Genomic DNA, 22,375 nt, shown 5'->3' on the forward strand with positions numbered 1-22,375 from the left:
GCCCGGTCCCCAACCCTCTGACCCTTTCTCCCGGCCCCGGCAGCCCCAATCCTCCAGCCCCCTGCCTGGTCTTTCAGCTGTGGTGGGCAGTACCCCCCTTCCGCCAGCCTCCCTGCCCTGTCCCGGCCCCCCACGCGGAGCAGCCCCACCCCCAGGCCTGCAGGTGCCTGGGCGGTGGAGAGCACCAGACCGGGGGAGGGGAGAGGGACTACTTCCTCTCGTGGCTGGATACATCAGTGGCCGATGGCAGTTTGTCCGGGCCGGGTGATGTCACAAGGATGCTGCATTAGCAGAGCCCCAGCTTCCCAGGCAGGTAAAGCCAGTGGGGGGGCTGGGGCCCCCCAAACCAGGCCTCGCCCTCACGTGGGCTGGCCACGGCACCGGCTTCTCTGCGCACCGCCTCCCGGGCACTTCCTCCAGGGGCGGCCCCGTGGGCCCAGAGCCTACCCAGACACTGCTCATGCCAGGCAGCGCTATGGGGGCGCCGGCTCCCACCCGGCCCCTGGGCGGGGACTGGCTGGCTGGGGGGGGCGGGGAATGGGGCACGGGGCCAGACCCCTCTAGGGGGCGCTGGTTCCCACCCGGCCCCTGGGTGGGGACTGGCTGTCTTGGGGGGCGGGGAATGGGGCATGGGGCCGGACCCCTCTAGGGGGCGCTGGTTCCCACCCGGCCCCTGGGTGGGGACTGGCTGTCTTGGGGGGCGGGGAATGGGGCATGGGGCCAGACCCTCTAGGGGGCGCCAGCTCCTGTGAGCCCCCAGGTGGGCCGGCGGGCTGGCTTAGGGGTGCAAGGGGGCACAGAGCGTGCCCTGCCGTGGCGCACTGGGAGCCGTGTCCCCACAGGGCGTTCGCGCTGGTGCCCAGCTGTGCTGCCCGACGTGGCCTCCTGGCGTCGCGTGAGCCAAGCCGCCCGCCGCCAGCGCAGAGATGGTGGGAGCCGCCCGCATCGTCCCCGAGTGGAAGAGCCTGAAAGCTCAGATCTGCCAGAAGCTGCAGATGACTAAGGTTCGGGGGGGGGCAGCTCCCTCCTCCCCTGGGTTTGCTGCTGGGCTCTGACAGCCTGATAGAACCGGCCCCCTCGGCCCCCTGTGCGGCAGCCCCGGGCCCCGGGCGGCTTTGTGGGGGCGCAGTCCCCGGGCTGAGCTGTGCCGCCTTCCTTTGCAGGAGCTGCCCGAGCCGGCTCGAGGACTCCCGATGGTGCTGAGCGACCGGCCCTCCATCGTGTACCAGACCAGCCGCCACCCTTACCTCATGCCCCACATCTGCTTCTACCCAACTGCCACCACCAACGTCTTCGTCTGCTTCTCCGGGGGGGGCCCAGGGGTGAAACAGCACCAGGTGAGACCCTCCCCTCACAAGCTGCCCTCTGGGGTTGGTGTCCCTCACACCTCCACCGCTATCTCCCCCAGCCCTGCGTGTGCACACACCCAGCCCTATTGTGCGAGGCACTGTGCACACTTGTACCCACACAGTGCCCTGTCGTGCAAGGTGCTGCACATACATGTACACACACAGAGCCTTGTCGTGCGAGGCATTGCACACACTTGTACCCACACAGTGCCCTGTCGTGCAAGGTGCTGCACACACATGTACACACACAGAGCCTTGTCGTGCGGGGCATTGCACACACTTGTACTCACACAGCGCCCTGTCGTGCAAGGCACTGTACACACTTGTACACACGCAGAGCCCTGCCATACACACATAAACAGGCAGAGCCGGGCCACGTGAGGCACTGCACACACATTTACCTAGGCAAGGCCTCGGTGTGGGAGATGCCATACACACATGTTGACATGCAGAGTCCTGCTACACGAGGGGCTGTGTACACACATCCATACGCTGTGTCCTGTCGTGCGAGGCGCTGTACACACGAAGTACACAGGCAGGGCTCTGCCGTGCGAGGGGCTGTGTACACACATCCATACGCTGTGTCCTGTCGTGCGAGGCGCTGTACACACGAAGTACACAGGCAGGGCTCTGCCGTGCGAGGGGCTGTGTACACACATCCATACGCTGTGTCCTGTCGTGCGAGGCGCTGTACACACGAAGTACACAGGCAGGGCTCTGCCGTGCGAGGGGCTGTGTACACACATCCATACGCTGTGTCCTGTCGTGCAAGGCACTGTACACACGAAGTACACAGGCAGGGCTCTGCCGTGCGAGGGGCTGTGTACACACATCCATACGCTGTGTCCTGTCGTGCAAGGCACTGTACACACGAAGTACACAGGCAGGGCTCTGCCGTGCGAAGGGCTGTGTACACACATCCATACGCTGTGTCCTGTCGTGCGAGGCGCTGTACACACGAAGTACACAGGCAGGGCTCTGCCGTGCGAGGGGCTGTGTACACACATCCATACGCTGTGTCCTGTCGTGCGAGGCACTGTACACACGAAGTACACAGGCAGGGCTCTGCCGTGCGAGGGGCTGCAGGCACATGCCTGGCCCTGTCGTGCAAGGCACTATGCACTCCCGGCTACACACCCGCATGCCCTACATGCTCCGCTCCCCTGTCCTTGCAGGCCCGGGTCTGGCTGCAGCCTGTGAAGGATGGGAGGCCGGTGGTGGAGAAGGAGGTCCCTATTGCACTGCGGGTGAAGGTGCTGCAGGTGTCCCATGTGCCCAGCCTGCACCTGCTGGCCACCTACTGCGACGACCTGCACCTGCGGCTCTTCGGGGACCACAGCCAGGGCCTGCGGCTGCTAGCGGCCTGCCGCAGCCCGCACTCCATCACCAGCATGTGCTACAACCCAGCGACGGGCGAGCTGGTGACGGGGGCCGTCGGCTGCCTCACCGTCTGGGCCGTGCGCCCGGGGTCCGCGCCGGGGCTGGATGTGGCGTGGCGCGCACCCGTGGCCGGCGGGGAGTTCGTGCAGGGCCTGAGTGTGGAGCGGGAGGCGCAGGTGCTGGTGGCCCTGTGTGAGAACACCGTCCGGTTCTACGACTACCAGCGCCGGGTCGAGACCCGGGCCCTGCAGCTCAGCTGGGGCCCCTCCCTCACCTGCTGCTCCGCCCACTGGCCCCAGGGCCACCTGTACGTGGGTGACCAGGCCGGCCACGTCACGCTGTGGCGCCTGGAGACGGGGCGCCAGGAGCGGCAGTTCCAGGCCCACCTGAGCACCGTCACCAGCCTGGTGTGCCGCCCGGCCGTGCGCACCCTGGTCACGGCCTCGCTGGACGGGCTGCTGAAGGAGTGGGGGCTGGGCACCTGCCAGCTGCTGCGCCGGCTGGACGTGGGCGAGCCGCTCCTGCAGCTGCACTTCGTGGGCGAGGCCACGTTCTACTGCCGGGCCCGGCACAGCTTCGCCATCTACACCCTGCGCAACTTCTACCAGCTCTTCAGCGCCGCCGGCTCCGGCGTGGGCAGGCTGGCCCGGGTGCCCTGCGGCCCCGGCCGGGCCCGCATCCTGGCCGCCACGGAGGACGGCGTGATCCGCTTCCTCTCGCCCGTCACCGGGGAGCTGCTCTTCCTCAGCTGGCCCTTCCACGTGCTGGAGAGGGCCCTGGACTACGCCTACGACCCCGGGCGGGAGGAGCTGGTGGTGACGGTGGGGACGGCTGATGTCTACGTGCTGGACACCACCACCTGCCCCAGCCCGGCCAAGTACATCCTGCAGACCACGGAGAACAAGGACGACAGGGTGCTGTGTTTGGCCTTCTGCCCCCTGGCTGCCCCCCTCGGCGGCTTGGTCTTCAGCGGGCACCAGAGCGGGCACGTCCGGCTGGTCTCCCAGCACGCCTGCCGCCTGGCAGAGCACAGGGTCCACCGAGGGGGCGTGAGCGCCCTGTGCAGCCTCTCGGCCTGCGAGGACCTGCCCCGCCCCGCCCTGGAGTCCAGCCTCCTGTGCTCCTACGGGGCCGACGAGCGAGTCGTGCTGTCCCACGTGGGCCTGGCGGGCAGCGATCTGGAGCTGCGGCCTGTGGTCGTCCTCCCCAGCACCGGCTGCCGCATCCAGCGGCTCCTGCTCCTGCCAGGCTACCTCTGCGCCCTGACCGTGGAGAACCGGCTCCGGCTCTGGAGACCGGCCGCGCTGGTGCCCAAGAAGATCAACCCGTGCTGGCTGGAGACCTGCCCCCTGCACGCCTGCCCCATCACCTCCTTGGACTACTGCGCCCCACTGCGGCTGCTGCTGACGGGGGGGGCCGACGGGGCCGTGCGGCTCTGGGAGGTGACGGGCGCCCTGCTGGTGGAGTTCGACACCAGCCTGACGTTCAGCCGGGTTTGCTTCGCCAACCCCCGGGGCGACCTGCTCGTGTGCTGCAGCCCCAACATCTACTTCATCTCCTGCCTCGAGTGCCTGCCTCGCGGGCACCTCCAGGCGCTGGCTGCCCGGCGGGTGGAGGACGACGTGGTGGAGGACCCTCTGCCCTTCCTCCCCAGCTTCCTCCTGTCCTTTGAGAAGCTCTTCGTGCCCCGGTACCTCGGGGCGGGCGCCACGTCCAAGCGCTACCAAGGCATGGAGGCCCTCACCAGCCACAGGGAGCTTGTGCTGGTCCAGAGCGGCCCCAAGGTGGTGACCACGGCCAAGACGGAGGCAGGGGCTTCTCCCGTCCCCGAGGTCCCCCCTGTGGCGCCGCCGGCCCCGTCCGGCACGCCGGAGCTCGCTTGGCATTCCAGGACCACTCGGACACCATCCAAGAGGCCCCAGCCCTGTCCAGCGGAGCCTCCGGGCGGCGAGGTGGCTCCGGCATCCATGGAGTCGGCGCCGCTGCTCAAGAAGCATTTCCTGTCGGGGGGAACGTGGCTCATTGCGCCCGACGGCTACGTCCCCAACTCCGTGATCCGGGCACAGCTCTGGCCGCTGGGGACGTCTCCGCACCTCCCGTGTGCCCTGGAGACGACCGCACGCCGGAGGCTGCCGCTGCGGAAGCCAGTCCGGGTGCCAGCGCCGGCCCGGTGGTGGGAGCAGGAGAGGAAGGGGAAGGCCATGAGGAAACCACAGGACCAGCCCACGTCCCTGGGGGAGCCGGAGCTGCCCTGGGACCTGCTGGCCGAGATCGTGGCCCAGGACTGGCTGCGGCACAAGCCCAACGTGGTGACGCTGGAGAGCGTCACGCGGGCCGTCCTGGGCCAGGCCGATGCGGCACAGCTCGCCGGCTACAGCCTGTGCACCGCCGCCCTGGTGCGGATCTGCCAGGCCTACGTGTTGCCGGCTCAGCTGCGGGCCGAGGCTGCCGCCCGCCTGCACCAAGGCACCGCCAGCGCCAGCGCCCAGGTGCGGCTGCTGGCCTGGCAGACGCTGGCCGAGACTGAGCTGCTGGGCCACAGGGACGTGGTGCTGCTAGCCCAGGCCCTGCTGGACCAGGACAGGCAGGTGCGGGACCAGGCCCGCTTGCTGATGGCCTCCATCGCCGGCATCACCGACAAGTGCGGCCTCAGGAAGGCCATCCAGAGGCAGGCCACGGCCGTCAAGGAGCAGCCGTGAGTGTGTCCCCCCTCTCCCCCATCCAGCCCTTCCTGCTCTGTGCCCCGGTTCTCAGCCACAGTCCCCCTGCAGAGCAGCCTGCCCACATGCTGGGGGGCTGGCAGTAGGGGCCTTGATCCCCGCCTCTAACGTGGGAAGTGGATCCCCAACATAGGAGGTGGACTGGGGACGTGGCCGGGGCATGCTTTACCGTGGCTATTCTCTCAGGGACGTGGCCGGGGCGTGCTTTACCGCGGCTATTCTCTCAGGGACGTGGCCGGGGCGTGCTTTACCGTGGCTATTCTCTCGGGGACATGGCCGGGGCGTGCTTTACCATGGCTATTCTCTCGAGGACATGGCCGGAGCGTGCTTTACCGTGGCTATTCTCTCGGGGACGTGGCCGGGGCATGCTTTACCGTGGCTATTCTCTCGGGGACGTGGCCTGGGCGTGCTTTACCGTGGCTATTCTCTCAGGGACGTGGCCGGGGCGTGCTTTACCGTGGCTATTCTCTCAGGGACGTGGCCGGGGCGTGCTTTACCGCGGCTATTCTCTCGAGGACGTGGCCGGGGCGTGCTTTACCGCGGCTATTCTCTCAGGGACGTGGCCGGGGCGTGCTTTACCGCGGCTATTCTCTCGGGGACGTGGCCGGGGCGTGCTTTACCGTGGCTATTCTCTCAGGGACGTGGCCGGGGCGTGCTTTACCGCGGCTATTCTCTCGAGGACGTGGCCGGGGCGTGCTTTACCGCGGCTATTCTCTCGAGGACGTGGCCGGAGCATGCTTTACCGTGGCTATTCTCTCAGGGACGTGGCCGGGGCGTGCTTTACCGTGGCTATTCTCTCAGGGACGTGGCCGGGGCGTGCTTTACCGTGGCTATTCTCTCAGGGACGTGGCCGGGGCGTGCTTTACCGCGGCTATTCTCTTGAGGACGTGGCCGGGGCGTGCTTTACCGTGGCTATTCTCTCGAGGACGTGGCCGGAGCGTGCTTTACCGCGGCTATTCTCTCGGGGACATGGCCTGGGCGTGCTTTACCGCGGCTATTCTCTCGAGGACGTGGCCGGGGCGTGCTTTACCGCGGCTATTCTCTCGAGGACGTGGCCGGGGCGTGCTTTACCGTGGCTATTCTCTCAGGGACGTGGCCGGAGCGTGCTTTACCGTGGCTATTCTCTCAGGGACGTGGCCGGGGCGCGCTTTACCGTGGCTATTCTCTCGAGGACGTGGCCGGAGCGTGCTTTACCGTGGCTATTCTCTCAGGGACGTGGCCGGAGTGTGCTTTACCGTGGCTATTCTCTCAGGGACGTGGCCGGGGCGTGCTTTACCGCGGCTATTCTCTTGAGGACGTGGCCGGAGCGTGCTTTACCGTGGCTATTCTCTCGAGGACGTGGCCGGAGCGTGCTTTACCGCGGCTATTCTCTCGGGGACGTGGCCTGGGCGTGCTTTACCGTGGCTATTCTCTCGAGGACGTGGCCGGAGCGTGCTTTACCGTGAAGCTGCTGCGCTGGCCGTGCCGCACCCCCAGCGCGGTGTCTCTGTCCCCTGCCCTAGGCCCGGCACGCTGGCCGGGATGGTCGTGCCGGAGGCAGAGGCCCCGGGGTGGGCACCGGCCCCACTCAGCAGGACAGAGCTGGAGACCCTCCTGGGGCAAGTGGAGAGCAGGCTGACGGAAGCCCTGCACCTGGTGGAGGAGCAGCTGGAGCCCGGGGCCGGCAGCCAGGGGCCCAGCCCAGCCTGGCCCGAGGGGGCTGAGCTGCTAAAGGAGGAGGAGAGCAGCGCGGAGACCCGGCCCCAGGCCAAGCGGCTGCAGGTCTTTGTGAAGACCAAGCTGGCCAGGAGAGCTGGTACGTACCTGGGGAGTCGGGGCTCCTTCCCCTCTCTCGCCCTGGAGTCCCTGGGGGGACAAAGGGACCCCCCCAGCCCGAGGGGGAAGGCAGTACGGGGGGGGCTCTGTCATCTGGGGCGGGACTGAGTCTCGGGGCACCCCCGACACTGCCAGCCTGACCTCACGTCTGCCCCGCCCAGGCGCCCCAGGCACCAGGAAGAAGAGCCACACACAGGACAAGCTGCCCAGGATCCAGGCCGAGGCGCTGGCCTCCCCGGTTCCTGTCGTGGTGCCGAGCGGCGAGGGGCCGGGCCCCTGCTCCGAGCCGGAGACCCCGCAGGGCCCGTCGGCCACCCCGAGCGGCGTCTTGCCCAAGGTCAAGCAGCTCAGGGTGGGGCAGCAGCTCGGGGGCCCGCGCCGGGACACGGGCACCAGGTCCTACCACGAGATGCTGAAGAGGCAGATGCTGCAGGGGCGGTGGGAAGACGAGGCCCCGTCCATGCAGCCCCGCCAGCCCTCGGCCCAGGCCGTGGGCCCGGCGCCCTCCGACCCCTTCCTCATCGACCCCGGGCAGCAGTACGGGGCCCAGGGCGCCGCTTGGCGCGACGACCTCTGCCAGCTGCTCAGCCTGCGCGTCGCCCCCTCGGCCGAAAACCGCAGCGCCCTGGAGGAGGTGCTGGCCTCCACCCGCCTGGCCCTGGGCCGCCGGGCCAGCCCCTCGGGCCTCGGCGCCTCCAGCAGCGCCGTCCTCAGGGACCTGCCCAAGGGATACTCTGCAGCCAAGGCCGTGGTGGCAAGGCTGGCCGAGCGGGTCTGGGACGCAGGGGGCCAGGAGCAGGGGGCCCCAGCTGCAGGGGGCCAGGAGCAGGGGGCCCCAGCTGCAGGGGGCCAGGAGCAGGGGGCCCCAGCTGAAGAGGGCCAGGAGCAGGGGGCCCCAGCTGAAGAGGGCCAGGAGCAGGGGGCCCCAGTCGCAAGGGGCCAGGAGCAGGGGGCCCCAGCTGAAGGGGGCCAGGAGCAGGGGGCCCCAGCTGCAGGGGGCCAGGAACAGGGGGCCCCAGCCGAAGGGGGCCAGGAGCAGGGGGCCCCAGCTGAAGGGGGCCAGGAGCAGGGGGCCCTAGCCGAAGGGGGCCAGGAGCAGGGGGCCCTAGCCGAAGGGGGCCAGGAGCAGGGGGCCCCAGCTGAAGGGGGCCAGGAGCAGGGGGCCCCAGCTGAAGGGGGCCAGGAGCAGGGGGCCCCAGCTGAAGGGGGCCAGGAGCAGGGGGCCCCAGCTGAAGGGGGCCAGGAGCAGGGGGCCCCAGCCGAAGGGGGCCAGGAGCAGGGGGCCCCAGCTGAAGAGGGCCAGGAGCAGGGGGCCCCAGCTGAGGGGGGCCAGGAGCAGGGGGCCCCAGCTGAAGAGGGCCAGGAGCAGGGGGCCCCAGCTGAGGGGGGCCAGGAGCAGGGGGCCCCAGCTGAAGGGGGCCAGGAGCAGGGGCCAGAGCAGGTCCTGGGTGGCAGGGAGTCCAGGGCCCCTGAGTTGCAGGAGGAAGAGCAGGCCAGGGGCAGCCCTGGGGCGGCCGCTGGGGGCGTGGAGGGGCAGGTCTGGCAGCAGATCCGGCCCCTGCTGGAGATCCTGGCCGACCCGGCCAAGCTGCAGAGGGCTGACCTCTCGGAGCTGCTGGGCCAGCTCCAGGCCCTGGGGCAGGGCCCCTCGGTGGCGCAGAGGGTGGCTCTGCAGGCCACGCTGGCCATGGCGGCCCAGGTGCTGGCCGAGGAGGACCCCAGCCTGGGCCGGGCAGCGTCGCTCTGCGCCCTCCTGGCCAGCCGCCCGCCCGAGGCGGCCCCCGGCGCGGAGCCGAGCGAGCCCAGCCCGGCCAGGGAGCTGCTGGCCTCCGCCCAGGCCCGGCTGCAGGCCAGCGCCGAGAACATGGCGCGGGAGTGGGCCTGGTGGGAGGAGGGGGCCGGGCCAGGGCGGCCCAGCCTGGAGCCGGCTGCACCCGGGGAGGACGAGGAGGTCGGGCCCAAGGCACAGTGGCGGCCTGCCCGCCGGGCCCGGCAAGAGCAGCTCCCCCAGGCCGGGGGGCCGGACCCGCAGCAGGAGGCCGGGCCAGCAGCCGGCCCGCAGGAGAAGGTCGACTGGTACCCGCCAGGCTGGCTGCCGCCCGCCGGCGCCAAGAAGGGAGCAGCCTGGCTGCCGGGCGAGGAGAAGCTCCTGGCGCTCTACCAGGTGCTGGTCGACCTCCAGCAGCGCCACGGCTCCAACTCCCCGGCCTGGTGGGAGCAGTTCCACCGCCTGGCCCGGTTCTACGGCCTCCAGCAGCCGCTCAGCTGCGCCCTCATCCAGCAGCTGGGGGCGGCCGCCCGGCGCGCCAGCCAGCCCCCCCCCGGCCCACCCCAGCCCGCGCGGGAGACCCCCGGCCAGGCCCCGGCCACCCTGGGCCAGCGGATCCTCTGCCAGATCCTGCCTCGGGGCCCCCGCAAGCTGGCCGAGCCGCCGGCCTTCTGCGGCGTGGTGCCCCTGAGCTACCAGCACAACGTGCACACGCTGCAGCCGCTGGGGGCGGCCCAGTACGGGGCCTTGGCGCTGTCCTGGAGGGCGGCCGGCCGGGGCAGGCAGGGCCGGCCCCCCAAGCTGCACCTGGGGGTGGGATGAGGGGGGGCCGCCCCTGCGGAGAGGCAGGGCTGCGTATGCTGCTGTCCCATGGCAGGGCCCTTCTGGCTGCACTCCGAGCGAATGCGCCGTCTTCCCAGCGCCGCGCCCCAGCCCCGTCCTGGCCCGGTGTGGCACCGCAGGGGGGCCCAGTCCCTGCCCCCGGGCCGGCTCCAGCCGCCCGTCCCGTGTTCAGCGCGGAGTCTGTAATAAAGCCGAGCCGCATCCTGGGACCCTGCTGCTGCTGTTTGACTCACGGTAGATCCATTGAGGCCAGGCGAGCGCCGGTGGGTCATCAAGGCCCCCCAGGGCAGGAGGCTGGTGCTGCCCGGAGAGGGGGCAGGAGCCGTGGCTGGATGCAGGGGGATGGGGAATGAAGCCTGTGGAAGGAGGAGGAGACAGAAGGGTTCTCGCCCCGGATCCTGCTTTGAATATTGAGGCTGGATCACTGGCTCTGGGCTGGTGGTGTCTGGGTCCTGCATCAGCCACGGGCACGACTCAGCACGGCCACCCCACCCCCCGAATTCCCATGGCCACCCCCCAGGGCTCCCCACGGCCACCCCACCCCCTGAGTTCCGCACGACCACCCCCCAGGGCTCCCCACGGCCACCCCACCCCCCGAGTTCCGCACGACCACCCCCCAGGGCTCCCCACGGCCACCCCACCCCCCGAGTTCCCCACGACCACCCCCCAGGGCTCCCCACGGCCACCCCACCCCCCGAGTTCCGCACGACCACCCCCCAGGGCTCCCCACGGCCACCCCACCCCCCGAATTCCCTGCGGCCACCCCCCAGGGCTCCCCACAGCCACCCCACCCCCCGAGTTCCGCACGACCACCCCCCAGGGCTCCCCACGGCCACCCCACCCCCTGAATTCCCCACGGTCACCCCCTAGGGCTCCCCACGGCCACCCCACCCCCCGAGTTCCCCACAGCCGCCCCCCCAGGGTTCCAGCAGCATGTCTCTCCCAGGGCTCTCCACACCCATCCCTCCCGGGTTCCCCCCAGCCATCCCCCCCCAGGGCTCCCCCCGAGCTCCCCGCAGCTGTTCTCCCAGCCCTTTTGGCAGCTGGAGCAAGGCTGCCTGGGCCCACAGGCAGGAAGCGGATTCCTTCTCTGCCCCCCCCTTCTGTGCCGCCCAGCCCCCCCCTTTCTGTGCTGCTGGGCCTCCCAGGTGCCCCCACCCCTCCATCCCCAGAGCCTGCTGGTGCTGCCCTTGGGTTCCCCCCCCCGCCCCCAGCTGGGAACAGCCACCCCCCATTGCTGGGTGCTAGGAACCAGGGCAGCACCAGCTACCTGCCCCAGGGGGCTGGTTTGCCATGGGCTGTGGCTGAAAGGGGAACAGCCGAGGGGGTTGGGAGGAGCAGCCCTGCAAGGCAGCCCCTGGCCAGCGAGGGCTGCGGAGGGGCCCAGGCCGGGCATGCAGGACGCCTGGGTTCCACCCCCGTGTCTGGGCTGCGCCTGGGCCCCGCTCTCGGGCAGGGCCGTGGGATGTGTCTGTAACACACGTGAGACTTGTGGGTGTCCGGCCCTGCAAGGAGGCCGTGGCAGAGCTGGGACCACAGCCCCAGTCTCCTGGGTTCCTGTCTGCCCCACCAGCCTCCCACGCCTGCCAAGGTCAGCTCCTGGAGAGGCATGCCCGCTCAGGGCAGGCCCCAGGACTCCCCCTCTGCCGCCTTCGGCTTCCCTTGCCCATCTGGCTCGGTAGGCTCGGTACGAGAGGGGTGCTGGGTGCCTTCCCCCGGGGATTACGCATCCCGGAGCACCGTGGGAGAGCCGGTGGGACTGCAGGGGAGCCGAGGGACGAGTAGGCAGCGGTGGCAAGAGCGTGCCTCGCTGTCGCACGTGGGCTGGGAACACACGGGGCAGAACGCCGGGCCACGGGAATGCCACAGCACTGGGAACAATAACCCTGCCATTGCCACGTTGCTCAGCCTCGCTGCTGCTACGACGCCAGGCCAGGCTGCCCTGGGCCCGTGTCTGTCTAGCACACAGGACCCTGAAGCACTGAGCTGTTTGGGGCAGAGACAGGCTCATGCCCAGCACCACGGGGGGGCCTCGCTCTAGGTGCTGCCGAACTAGAATAAGGAATAAACTTTGCAGGTTAAACAAGACGCCACACTCCTCGGCAATGCAGCCACCTCTGGGGTGGAGCTTGCCAGCTGTTCAGCGGCTGCTCGGTGGCACCCCGCAGGCAGCACTGACCTAGGGCAGAAATGCAGCTGCCTCTGGGTTGGCAGCCAGCAGCTGTTCACCCAGGGAATACTTGCCCTGCCCTGAGATGCAGCCACCTCTGGGGTGGAACCCGGGTGCTGTGTAACAGCCAGGCAGAAACGGTGCGGGGAGGGGGGGTCCCCCGGCACCAAGATGCAGCCACCTCTGGGGTGGAACCCGCCTGGCCCAGCCACTCGCTGCACGGGGGCTCCCAGCCCCGCCTCTGCCTGGGGACAACCGCCGGCGCCCGGCCTGAGCCCTGGGAACTACAAGTCCCAGCCTGCACCGGGGCCGCGCGCCCGGTCCCTGGACACCCCGAGACCAGCTGACAGCCCGGCCGAGCCCGTAGACACCATTAGAACGAGCCCGGCCGGCGCGCGCGGGGAGGGGGGGCTGCCTCCCCCGGCCGGGACCCCCGAGCTCCGGCTGGGTGAGTGGTGCTGCAATGGGCGCGGAGGGGGGGTGCAGCTGCAGAGCCCGCAGGAGGGGAGGGGGACCCCCCCGCGCTGCAGAGGAAGGTGCATGGGGGTCCCCCCCGCAGCGCAGGCGGGCCCGGAGAGAGGCGATGGCAGCTCCTGCATTGGTGGGGGTGCGGGCAGGGGATGGAGCCGGGCTGGGTCCCATTCAACCCCCTTCCCCCAAGCCCCGGGGAGCTCCCTGCTCTGCCTGCAGCGGGGTGCACGGGGGGCAGGGCTGGGCAAAGCGGGGATGCCCCTTCCTGCCGTGCCTGGCGAGGCCAGGGGAGCACAGAGCCCTTGCCAGCCGCCAGGGCAGGAAATGCCCCAGCCAGGTGGCAGCTCCAGCACCCCGGTGGCCCCGACGTGGCCCTTTGGAGCTGGGGGCCAGGGCAGGCGCGTGGCAGCCCCCCCCACCGTTTCTGCCTCCTTCCCTCGGCGCGCCCGCCGCTCACCCCGCAGCCGGCCCCAGCGGCATGGAGCCTGACGTGCCGGCCCCGGCGTCAAAGGGGCGAAGCGCGCTCGGGAGACCGGGCTCCGGGGCGGGAGGGCAGGATCTGGCCAGGGAAGGCCCAGCTCTGAGCGGTGCCCTTGTGGTGCAGGGGTTAGTCTGAAGTGCCACCCATCTGCGGAGCTCGTGCGGCCGAGGGGCGACGCGCCGGGCGCTCTGGATGTTGCCGTGGCCGGCGGGGGCCAGGCCCTGTGCCCGCGGAGGCAGCCGGCTGTCCCGGCGTGGAGCGGCATGTCCCAGGGGCACCCAGCGCTCTAGGCTGGCTGTCCCCCCGCCGGGCCCAGGATGGAGGCCGGGCACAATGCGCTGCCGGGCGAGGAGGCTGGGGACGGGCCGCAGCCGGCGGCCGGGGCTGGAACCGCCCGGCCAACCCCTTCTGGACGGCCGTCTTCGACTACGAGGCGGCGGCGGAGGAGGAGCTGACGCTGCGGCGGGGGCGACCTGGTGGAGGTGCTCTCCCAGGACTCCACCGTCTCGGGGGACGAGGGCTGGTGGACGGGAAAGCTCCAGGATAAGGTGGGCATCTTCCCCTGCGACTACGTGGCCAGCGGCCCCCCCGGCAGCCCCCCCGCACTGCCCCTGGAGATCTCCTTCCCGAGCTGCAGCTGGAGGAGCTGATCGGGGTGGGGGGGCTTCGGGAAGGTCTACAAGGGGCTGTGGCGCGGGGAGGAGGTGGCCGTGAAGGCGGCGCGCCAGGACCCCGACGAGGACGTGGCCACCACGGTGGAGAGCGTGCGGCAGGAGGGCCGGCTGTTCTGCATGCTGCGCCACCCAACATCATCGCCCTCAAGGCCGTTTGCCTGCAGCCCCCCAACCTGTGCCTGGTGATGGAGTACGCCCGGGGTGGGCCGCTCAGCCGGGCCCTGGCCGGGTCGCAAGTGCCGCCGCACGTGCTGGTGAACTGGGCCGTGCAGATCGCCCGGGGCATGCACTACTTGCACGAGGAAGCCGTGGTGCCCATCATTCACCGCGACCTGAAATCCATCAACAGTGAGTGGCCAGTGCGGGCGGGCGCACAGCCCCTGAGGACAGGCTCCCTGGGCACGGGCAGGTCCTGGGGGGCAGACTGAGCCCTGGCCAGCTCACACTGCACAGCTGCTGGCAGGAAGGACGGGCCAGCATGGGACTGGCATCCGAGAAGGGACCGGCCTTGTAGCCCAATTTCCTGCCCATGAGCCAGCCAGGCCCTGCCTTGGGGCCAGATGGGAGCCAGCACCCCCTGGAGCCAGCCAGTCCAGGGCTGTGCCCCTCACCACGGGCCCTGTGGGGCGCATCTGGCCCTCTCCCCATGGCGCCCAGTCCTGGGACTCGGGTGTCTGCCAAGGAACAGGGCCCCAGCCTCAGAGGCGTCCCACCCCCCTGCCTGCACCCTCCATGGGGAGAGGCGGGTTGGGGGCCCTGGGGTCCCCGTCCTTCCCAGCACCCCGACTGGGGCTGTGGGGCCCAGCCAGCCCACACTCCGGCCATTGGGCCGAGCCGGTACTGAGCAGCATCCCCTGAGCAGAGGTTGAGCCATTGTAGAGCCCTGCCAATCCGCGGTATCTGCTTCCTGTCTGCAGCTGCTGGGGGGTGGGCAGCCAATGGGCATGGGTGGGGGTGCACCAGGTGTGGGGGAAGCAGGGCAGCTGCCAGGATGGGGTAGGTGTGGGGGGCAGGGCACTGCTGGTGTAGGAATGTAGGGGCAGGGCAGCTGCTGGGGTTGGGGCAGCTGCTGTTGGGGGGGGAGTGTGGGGGCGGGGCCTGGGGGTACCCGCTGTGGGACACCCGCTGTGGGGTGGGGTAGCCACTGGTGTGAGGGCGGGGAGGGTGTATAGGGGCAGGGCACCCACTGATGTAGGGGCAGGGCATGTGTGTGGGGACGGGGCGCCCGCTTGTGGGGGGGGGGGGCGGGCAGGGCAGCCACTGTTGTGGGGGAGTCTGGGGGTGGGGCAGCAGGGCAGATGTGTGGGGGGCGGGGCAGCTGCTGGCATGGCCGGGCCTTCTCCCCTCGACCACCTTCTCGTGCCCGCTCCCCCCCTGCCCAGTCCTGATCCTGGAGAAGCTGGAGGAGGGGGCGCTGGACGGCTGCACGCTGAAGATCACGGACTTCGGGCTGGCTCGCGAGTGGCACCGGACGACCAAGATGAGCGCGGCCGGCACCTACGCCTGGATGGCACCAGAGGTCATCCGGCTCTCGCTCTTCTCCAAGAGCAGCGACGTCTGGAGGTGCCAGGGCCATGGGGCGGGAACCCAGGGGACAGGGAGGGAGCAGCCGGGGGACTGAGGTATCACCTGTGGGGGGGGAAACATGAGGGAGGTGGCTGGGGGGAGGGAGCGGGAAGGCAGGGGGAAGAACATGGGGGTGTCCAGGGGCGGGGGGGAACCCAAGGAGGTGGCCGGAGGATGGGGGGGGCTGAGGCTAGGGGGAACACAGGGGTGGCCAGGAGGCAGGGAGCAGAGAGACTGGGGGGGAACACAGAGGTGGCTGGGGGGCAGGGAGCGGGGAGACTGGGGGGGAACACAGGGGTGGCCGGGGAGCAGGGAGACTGGGGGGGAACACGGAGGTGGCTGGGGGGCAGGGAGCGGGGAGACTGGGGGGAACACAGGGGCGGCCGGGGAGCGGGGAGACTGGGGGGAACACAGGGGCGGCCGGGGAGCAGGGAGTGGGGAGACTGGGGGGGGAACACAGAGGTGGCTGGGGGGCAGGGAGCGGGGAGACTGGGGCGGGAACACAGGGGCGGCCGGGGAGCGGGGAGACTGGGGCGGGAACACAGGGGCGGCCGGGGGGGCAGGGAGACGGGGGGGGAACACGGAGACTGGGGGGGAACACGGAGGTGGCTGGGGAGCAGGGAGCGGGGAGACTGGGGGGGGAACACAGGGGCGGCCGGGGAGCAGAGAGACTGGGGGGGAACACGGAGACTGGGGGGGAACACGGAGGTGGCTGGGGAGCAGGGAGCGGGGAGACTGGGGGGGAACACAGGGGCGGCGGGGGGGCAGGGAGACTGGGGCGGGGAACACAGGGCGGCCGGGGGGCAGGGGAGACTGGGGCGGGAACACAGGGGCGGCCGGGGGGCAGGGAGACTGGGGCGGGAACACAGGGGTGGCCGGGGAGCGGGGAGACTGGGGCGGGAACACAGGGGCGGCCGGGGAGCGGGGAGACTGGGGCGGGAACACAGGGGCGGCCGGGGGAGCGGGGAGACTGGGGCGGGAACACAGGGGCGGCCGGGAGCGGGGAGACTGGGGCGGGAACACAGGGGCGGCCGGGGGGGGGGGCAGGGAGACTGGGGCGGGAACACAGGGGCGGCCGGGGGGGGGGCAGGGAGACTGGGGCGGGAACACAGGGGCGGCCAGGGGGCAGGGAGACTGGGGGGGGAACACAGGGGCGGCCGGGGGGCAGGGAGACTGGGGGGGGAACACAGGGGCGGCCGGGGGGCAGGGAGACTGGGGAAGAGACACGGTTCCAGGCTCTGCACCCCAGCCCGGCCTGTACCTGCGCTGCAGCTTCGGGGTGCTGCTGTGGGAGCTGCTGACGGGCGAGGTGCCCTACCGGGAGATCGACGCGCTGGCCGTGGCCTACGGCGTCGCCATGAACAAGCTGACGCTGCCCGTCCGTCCACCTGCCCCGAGCCCTTCGCCCGCCTGCTGACAGGTGAGTGCCTGGCCGTGGGCGGGGCTCCGGGCCCCCCGGCCGCCCTTGACGCTCTCTCCCCCGCAGAGTGCTGGCACCCGGACCCCCACGCCCGCCCGCCCTTCCGCAGCATCCTGAGCCGCCTGGAGGCCATCGAGCGCTCGGCCATGTTCTCCATGGCCCTCGACTCCTTCCACTCGCTGCAGGACGACTGGCGGCTGGAGATCCAGGCCATGTTCAGCGACCTGCGCACCAAGGAGAAGGTCAGCGGGGCCCCCAAAGGCAGCCCCCCCCCCCCAGCCTCCGTGGTTCCCCAGCCCCATCACTGCCGGGGGACTGCCCCATGTGAGGCCCCGCCCCCACGCCCGGGAGCCCCGCCCCCACGCCCGGGAGCCCCGCCCCCACCACAGCTGTGCCCCCAGGAGCTGCGGAGCCGGGAGGAGGAGCTGCTGCGGGCGGCGCAGGAGCAGAAGACGCAGGAGGAGGAGCTGCGGCGGCGGGAGCAGGAGCTGGCTGCCCGCGAGATCGACATCGTGCAGCGCGAGCTGCACCTCATCATGGACCAGCTGCACCAGGAGCGGCCCCGGGTCAAGGGCCGGAAGGGGCATTTCAAACGCAGCCGCCTCAAACTGCGCGATGGGAATCGCATCAGCCTGCCCTCAGGTACCCCCCCGCCATGCTGGCGCCCCTCCCCTGCCAGCCTGCCCCCCGCCCGCCTCTCCTCACATCGCACCTGGGGCTCTAATTCAGCAACTCTCCACACCAGGGGTGTTCGCCTGGAGCGGTCCCATCAGACCCCCTGGCACTGGCCAGCGCCTCTCAGGGGCCCAGTGCTTCCTCCTCCAGCTCCAGAAAGTAACTGACCCTCCTCTACCCCGGCAGCGCTCCTTATATGGGCCTGCCAGCCCGGCCCTGATTGGCTGCCCCTGTCAGCCCCTCTCTAATTGGCTGTCCTCTGCACTGCCTCCCCAAGGCTCCGTTAACCCCTTAGAGGCCAGTGTCAGGCCAGCCCCATCACAGTGCATGTCTGGCTGGGGAGGGCCGGGGGCTGTCAGAGCCTGGTCCCACCTGGCCGCATAGGGAGCAGAAGCACCTTTGTTCTGCCCAGCGTCTCAGTCCCAGGTGCCAGCAACTCCCGGCCCCACCGCCGTCCTGACCCGTGCGCCCCATAACCCCGACCCCCCCGACTGGGTCACAGCTGCTGTGTCAGTCGGCCACCGCGGGGGCCCCAACCTGCTGGGGGTGTCTGCAACGGTGCAGGGCACCTGAGGCTGTAACTGCTGGGGGGGGGGAGGCGCACCAGGGCGTCTGAGGCTCTGGGGGGCTGGGGCTGACTCTCCTCTCCCCCCCAGGCTTCGAACACAAGATCACAGTGCAGGCATCGCCCACCCTGGACAAGCGGAAAGGTCCAGGAGCCAACGGCACCAGCCCCCCCGCGAGCCCCATCATCATCCCCCGCCTGCGAGCCATTCGCCGTGAGTACCCCAGCCCCCCCGCCTGCCTCCCAGCTCGGCCGGGATTGCTCCTCCTCTGCCGGGTCCCTGCTGCCCACCAGGTCGCAGGCCCCAGAGGCAGGCTGTGGGGCTGGTCCCTGCTGGCCCGGGTGCCCCGAGGCTGGGGGAGGGGTTCTGGCGCTGTCCCCGGTACAGGAACCAGGCCAACCCAAGAACTGGCATTATGAATAGATGCTCCCCCCGCTCGGCCGCGACCCTGGGGAGATGCCCCCCGGAACCCCCAGCCATAGCTGCTAGTCGGGGCTCTGAGCAATGTGCTCTCGAATTGGTTCCTTCCTTGTGTGGAATACACGTTGTTGCATGCACCGAGCATTGGCAGAAGTGCACCACACGCTGCCAATTGCGAGGCGACGACTGAATCTCTCTGGAGCAGCCGCCCAAGTGTCCGACCCCAGGCCCCCCCCCCCCGGCCTGCACTGCAGGAGACGTGGGTCCCGCTAACCCCCTCTCCCCCCGGTGCAGTCACGCCCGTGGGCAGCAGCCAGACGTGGGGCCGCAGCGCGGGGCTGAGGAAGAACGAGCTGGCGGGGAACAAGAAGGGGCGCACCTGGGGGCCCAGCTCCACGCTGCAGGAGGAGCGGCTCGGCGGGGACGAGCGGTACGGGGCGGGGCAGGGCCCGCTGGGGCCCCGGGGGGATCAGGGCTGGGGGGTGGGTTCTGGGCCCAGTGCTCTTAGCTGCAAGTCCACAGGCCCTGGCAGGAGGGAGGGGCATTGGTAGGGCCGGGGGGGGGGGGCAGGTTGTGAGGGAGGAGGGCTTGGGGGGGCGCTGACAGGGCCAGCAGGGGCTGCAGGTCCGGAGGGAGGGGGGCTGGCAGGACCAGGTCATGAAGGAGGGGGCCAGCAGGGCCGGGGGGGGGCAGTGAGGAAGGGGGGCTGGCAGGGCCGGGGGGGGCAGGTAGTGAGGGAGGGGGGCCGGCAGGGCGGGGGGGGGCAGTGAGGGAGGGGGGCCGGCAGGGGGATCGTGAGGGAGGGGGGCCGGCAGGGCGGGGGGGAGAGTACTGAGGGAGGGGGAGTGGCAGGGCCGGGGGGGGCAGGTAGTGAGGGAGGGGGGCCGGCAGGGCCGGGGGGGCGGTTAGTGAGGGAGGGGGGCCGGCAGGGCCGGGGGGGCGGTTAGTGGGGGGGGCCGGCAGGGCCGGGGGGGCGGTTAATGAGGGAGGGGGCGGGGGGGCGGGTAGTGAGGGAGGGGGGCCGGCAGGGCGGGGGGGGCGGTTAATGAGGGGGGGGACCGGCAGGGCGGGGGGGCGGTTAATGGGGGGGGCCGCCGGGGGCAATCAGCGGTCGCCGTCTCACGTCTCTCCCTGCCGCAGGCCGATGGCCCTGGGGGAGGGCAGCAAGCAGTGGTCGTCCAGCGCCCCCAACCTGGGCAAGTCCCCGAAACACGGGCCCATCGCCGCGGCCTTCGCCAGCCTGACAGAGATGGGTGCGTGGGGCAGGGCCCTGGCTCTGAGGTGGAGGGGGCCGCGGGGTGGGGGGCTCGGTGCCTCCAGCAGAGGGGCCAGGGTCCGTCTTAGCCCCCCCAGCCCAGCACCCTGAGGACCTGCCTGCCCCCTCTGGGGTTCAGAAGCAGGGAGCTGGGGGGTGCAGCCGGGGGGACCCCCGGGGAGGGGCTGGCAGGCCGGCGCTGACCCTGTCCGTCCCGAGAAGAAAGGAGGGGTGAAGCTGTGGGGCCGGGGGTGGCGGGGGGGAGCCAGGCTCTGTGCCCCCAGCGCTGACCCCCATCCGTTTGTCTCTCTCCCCAGAGGAGTTCGCGGAGGCGGAGGACGGCACCCCCCAGTCCCCCTACCATCCCCTCCCCCTGCCGGGGGGGGAGGACACAGCCCCCTGGCCGCTGGAGGAGCCGCCCCCGGGCCTGCGGTGCGCCGGGCCCCCCAAGCGCAGCGAGCTGGCTCTGCTGAGCTGCGCCTCCCTCCTGGCCTCCGTGGCCCTGGGCAGCCAGCTGCTGGAGCAAGTGGGGGGGCCGCTCCTCTGGGGGGGCCGCTGCCGGCAGGACGCGGGGCCCCCCAGCTCCGTCACGCTGCTCTCGCTCTCCTCCCTCTCCGACTGCAACTCCACCAAGTCCCTGCTGCCCTCGGACGAGGAGCCGGCCGGCCCCGAGCCCCCCGGCCGCCGCGCCTCGCCCCCCCGCGCCACCCCCACCCACAACCCCCTGGTGGACCTCCGGGCCGAGAGCTTCAAGAAGGACCCCCGCCAGTCGCTGACGCCGACCCACGTGACGGCCAGCCAGGCCGTGAGCCGGGGGCACCGCCGCACGCCCTCGGACGGAGCCCTGCGCCACGGGCTGCCCAGCACAGGTGAGGGGGCCGGGGACACGGTGCCGCCCACCCCCACTGAGCCCCCCCATTTCCCCAGGCCTGCCGCGGCCTCCACTTCACAGGTCCCCCCCCACTAGGCCCCACTCCCTCCCAGAGCTGGGGGAACCCAGGCGTCCTGCTTGAGGGGCAGGTGTCTGGGGCCCTGTGGGCGGGGAGCCATGGGAGAAGTTGGGGCTCTGGAGTGGAGGGAGGGGCCCAGGATTCGGGGCTGGGGGTTATTGGGCTGCAGTGAGCCATGTTGTCAAAGCTGGTTTGCCCCCCCAACAGGCGCTCACGAGCCCCTGGACCTCACCCAGCGGCTGGACGCACCCATGCTCTTCCCCCCTCCTTTGCGGCGCAAGGCCCCGGAGAAGGACCTAGAGCGCCCCAAGACCCTGGAGTTCGCGCCCCGGCCTCGCCCCTCGCCCGCCCGGCCCCGCATCGACCCCTGGAAACTGGTCTCCTTCGGCAGGACTCACCGCTGGTCCCCGGGCCGGGGGGGCGAACCTCAGGGGGCGCCGGGCAGAGGCGAGGAGGAGGGGCCGGGCCCCTCCAGCGCCCGCCAGACGCTGCTGGACATGGACATGGAGGGGCAGAACAAAGACAGCACTGTGCCACTCTGCGGGGGGGGCACCCCGCTGTGAGCTTGGACGGCGCGCGCCTGCGGCACCGCCTGTGAATGTACCCCCCCCCCAGCAGCCAGCGTAAGGCACCAGGCCTACAGGGGGCGGGGGCTCTGGGCTGGACCAGTCTCTTTCCTGTGTGCCTGCTTCGCCATCCGCCCCAAGCCGTCCTCACCCTCAGCCGGCTGAGATCCCACCGCACCCACCAACCGGCCTCAAAGAAGGAGCTGCAGCCCACGAGGAGCCGGGTTGGGAGGGGGATTGTGGGGGGAGAGGAGCATGTGTATTTATTGATGGGAGGGTCAAGGCCCCCTACCCCTATTTAAATTCTATGTGATGTTTGTTTAAAAAAAAAAAAAAAGAGAGAAAAGGGAACAAAAAACAAAGACGCCTTGAGAGCCGGCCGGGGGTGGCCCGTTTTGTTCATTCGCACGGCGCAGTCAGTACCACGGGGCTCGGCCCGGACTCCTGGGTCCTGCCTCCACCCAATGCTCAGGGCAGGTTGTGCGTTCAGCTGAGCTGTCAACTGCAGCCACCTCTGGGGTGGGGCTCTGCCCGTCCAGGGCCCCTGCTTGCTCGCAGGCTCCTCCCCCTCTTCTTTCCCCGCTGGTCCACAGCCCCCTCCCTGAGCGGGGCAGGGAACCCAGGAGCAGCAGTCTGGCCCCCTAGGCTGGGTGGGGTCCAGCTGCCCGCTGGCGTCCCGGGGACAGGGTACTGCTGCAGTTTGCCTGCGTCCCTGCAGCGGGGCCGGGCCGTAGAGCACCAGGGCCAGTGCGCGGTGCCCAGCCCCGATCCTGCCTAACGCCCCGTCCCACAAGTGCTGGGGTGGGCCCAGCTGGGGGCCCAAAGCCTCGCGCCAGTGGGCCCCAGCAGGGCAGCAACGTGGGTGGCGCCTTGAGGGCATCACCCCAAATCCGTCTCTCCCCTGCCCCACCATTCCCTGCTTCCTACCCCTACACCCCGCGCGCCCACTGCAGTACTGCCCCTGGCCACAAGGGGGCAGGCAAGGCCCTTGCAATCGCCCCTGCCCAAGTGTCCTGGCTCCTCCTCCCCCCAACCACTAGTCCCCACTCCCCTTCCAGGGCCAGAACCCAGGAGTCCTGGCTGCCCCCTGCTCTAACCACTAGTCCCCCCCCACCAGGGCCAGAACCCAGGAGTCCTGGCTGCCCCCTGCTCGAACCACTAGTCCCCCCCCACCAGGGCCAGAACCCAGGAGTCCTGGCTGCCCCCTGCTCTAACCACTAGTCCCCCCCCACCAGGGCCAGAACCCAGGAGTCCTGGCTGCCCCCTGCTCTAACCACTAGTCCCCT

The 22,375-nt window shown here is 70.8% G+C and overlaps 2 protein-coding genes across 2 annotated transcripts; both read left to right on the forward strand.

Annotated features, from left to right (window-relative positions):
• The first annotated feature begins 332 nt into the window (after positions 1-332).
• Positions 333-9,854, forward strand: WDR87 (WD repeat domain 87). Its single transcript, XM_075915092.1, has 6 exons — positions 333-1,004; positions 1,164-1,337; positions 2,525-5,424; positions 6,952-7,244; positions 7,426-8,192; positions 8,745-9,854. The coding sequence occupies exons 1-6, from the start codon at positions 927-929 to the stop codon at positions 9,852-9,854; spliced, it is 5,322 nt and encodes a 1,773-aa protein (XP_075771207.1). The 5' UTR covers positions 333-926.
• Positions 9,855-12,368: 2,514 nt separating this feature from the next.
• On the forward strand, positions 12,369-22,188 carry MAP3K10 (mitogen-activated protein kinase kinase kinase 10). The gene is given in 15 exon segments (XM_075915254.1): positions 12,369-12,493; positions 13,121-13,366; positions 13,369-13,463; positions 13,465-13,801; positions 13,804-14,019; positions 15,054-15,234; positions 16,510-16,613; positions 16,616-16,657; positions 16,724-16,899; positions 17,059-17,299; positions 17,989-18,111; positions 18,613-18,748; positions 19,459-19,571; positions 19,891-20,442; positions 20,731-22,188. Coding segments are annotated over 14 exon segments (2,724 nt in total). The 5' UTR covers positions 12,369-12,493; positions 13,121-13,314; the 3' UTR covers positions 21,087-22,188.
• Positions 22,189-22,375: the final 187 nt, after the last annotated feature.

Source organism: Pelodiscus sinensis, unplaced genomic scaffold, assembly GCF_049634645.1.
Source record: "Pelodiscus sinensis isolate JC-2024 unplaced genomic scaffold, ASM4963464v1 ctg34, whole genome shotgun sequence".
In the NCBI taxonomy this organism is placed as follows: Eukaryota; Metazoa; Chordata; order Testudines; family Trionychidae; genus Pelodiscus; species Pelodiscus sinensis.

Coding starts and splice junctions, on each gene's coding strand:
- WDR87 (XM_075915092.1), top strand. CDS start 927: ATGGTGGGAGCCGCCCGCATCGTCCCCGAGTGGAAGAGCCTGAAAGCT. Junction 1,338..2,524: donor CAGGGGTGAAACAGCACCAG/GTGAGACCCTCC, acceptor CTGTCCTTGCAG/GCCCGGGTCTGGCTGCAGCC. Junction 5,425..6,951: donor ACGGCCGTCAAGGAGCAGCC/GTGAGTGTGTCC, acceptor CCCCTGCCCTAG/GCCCGGCACGCTGGCCGGGA.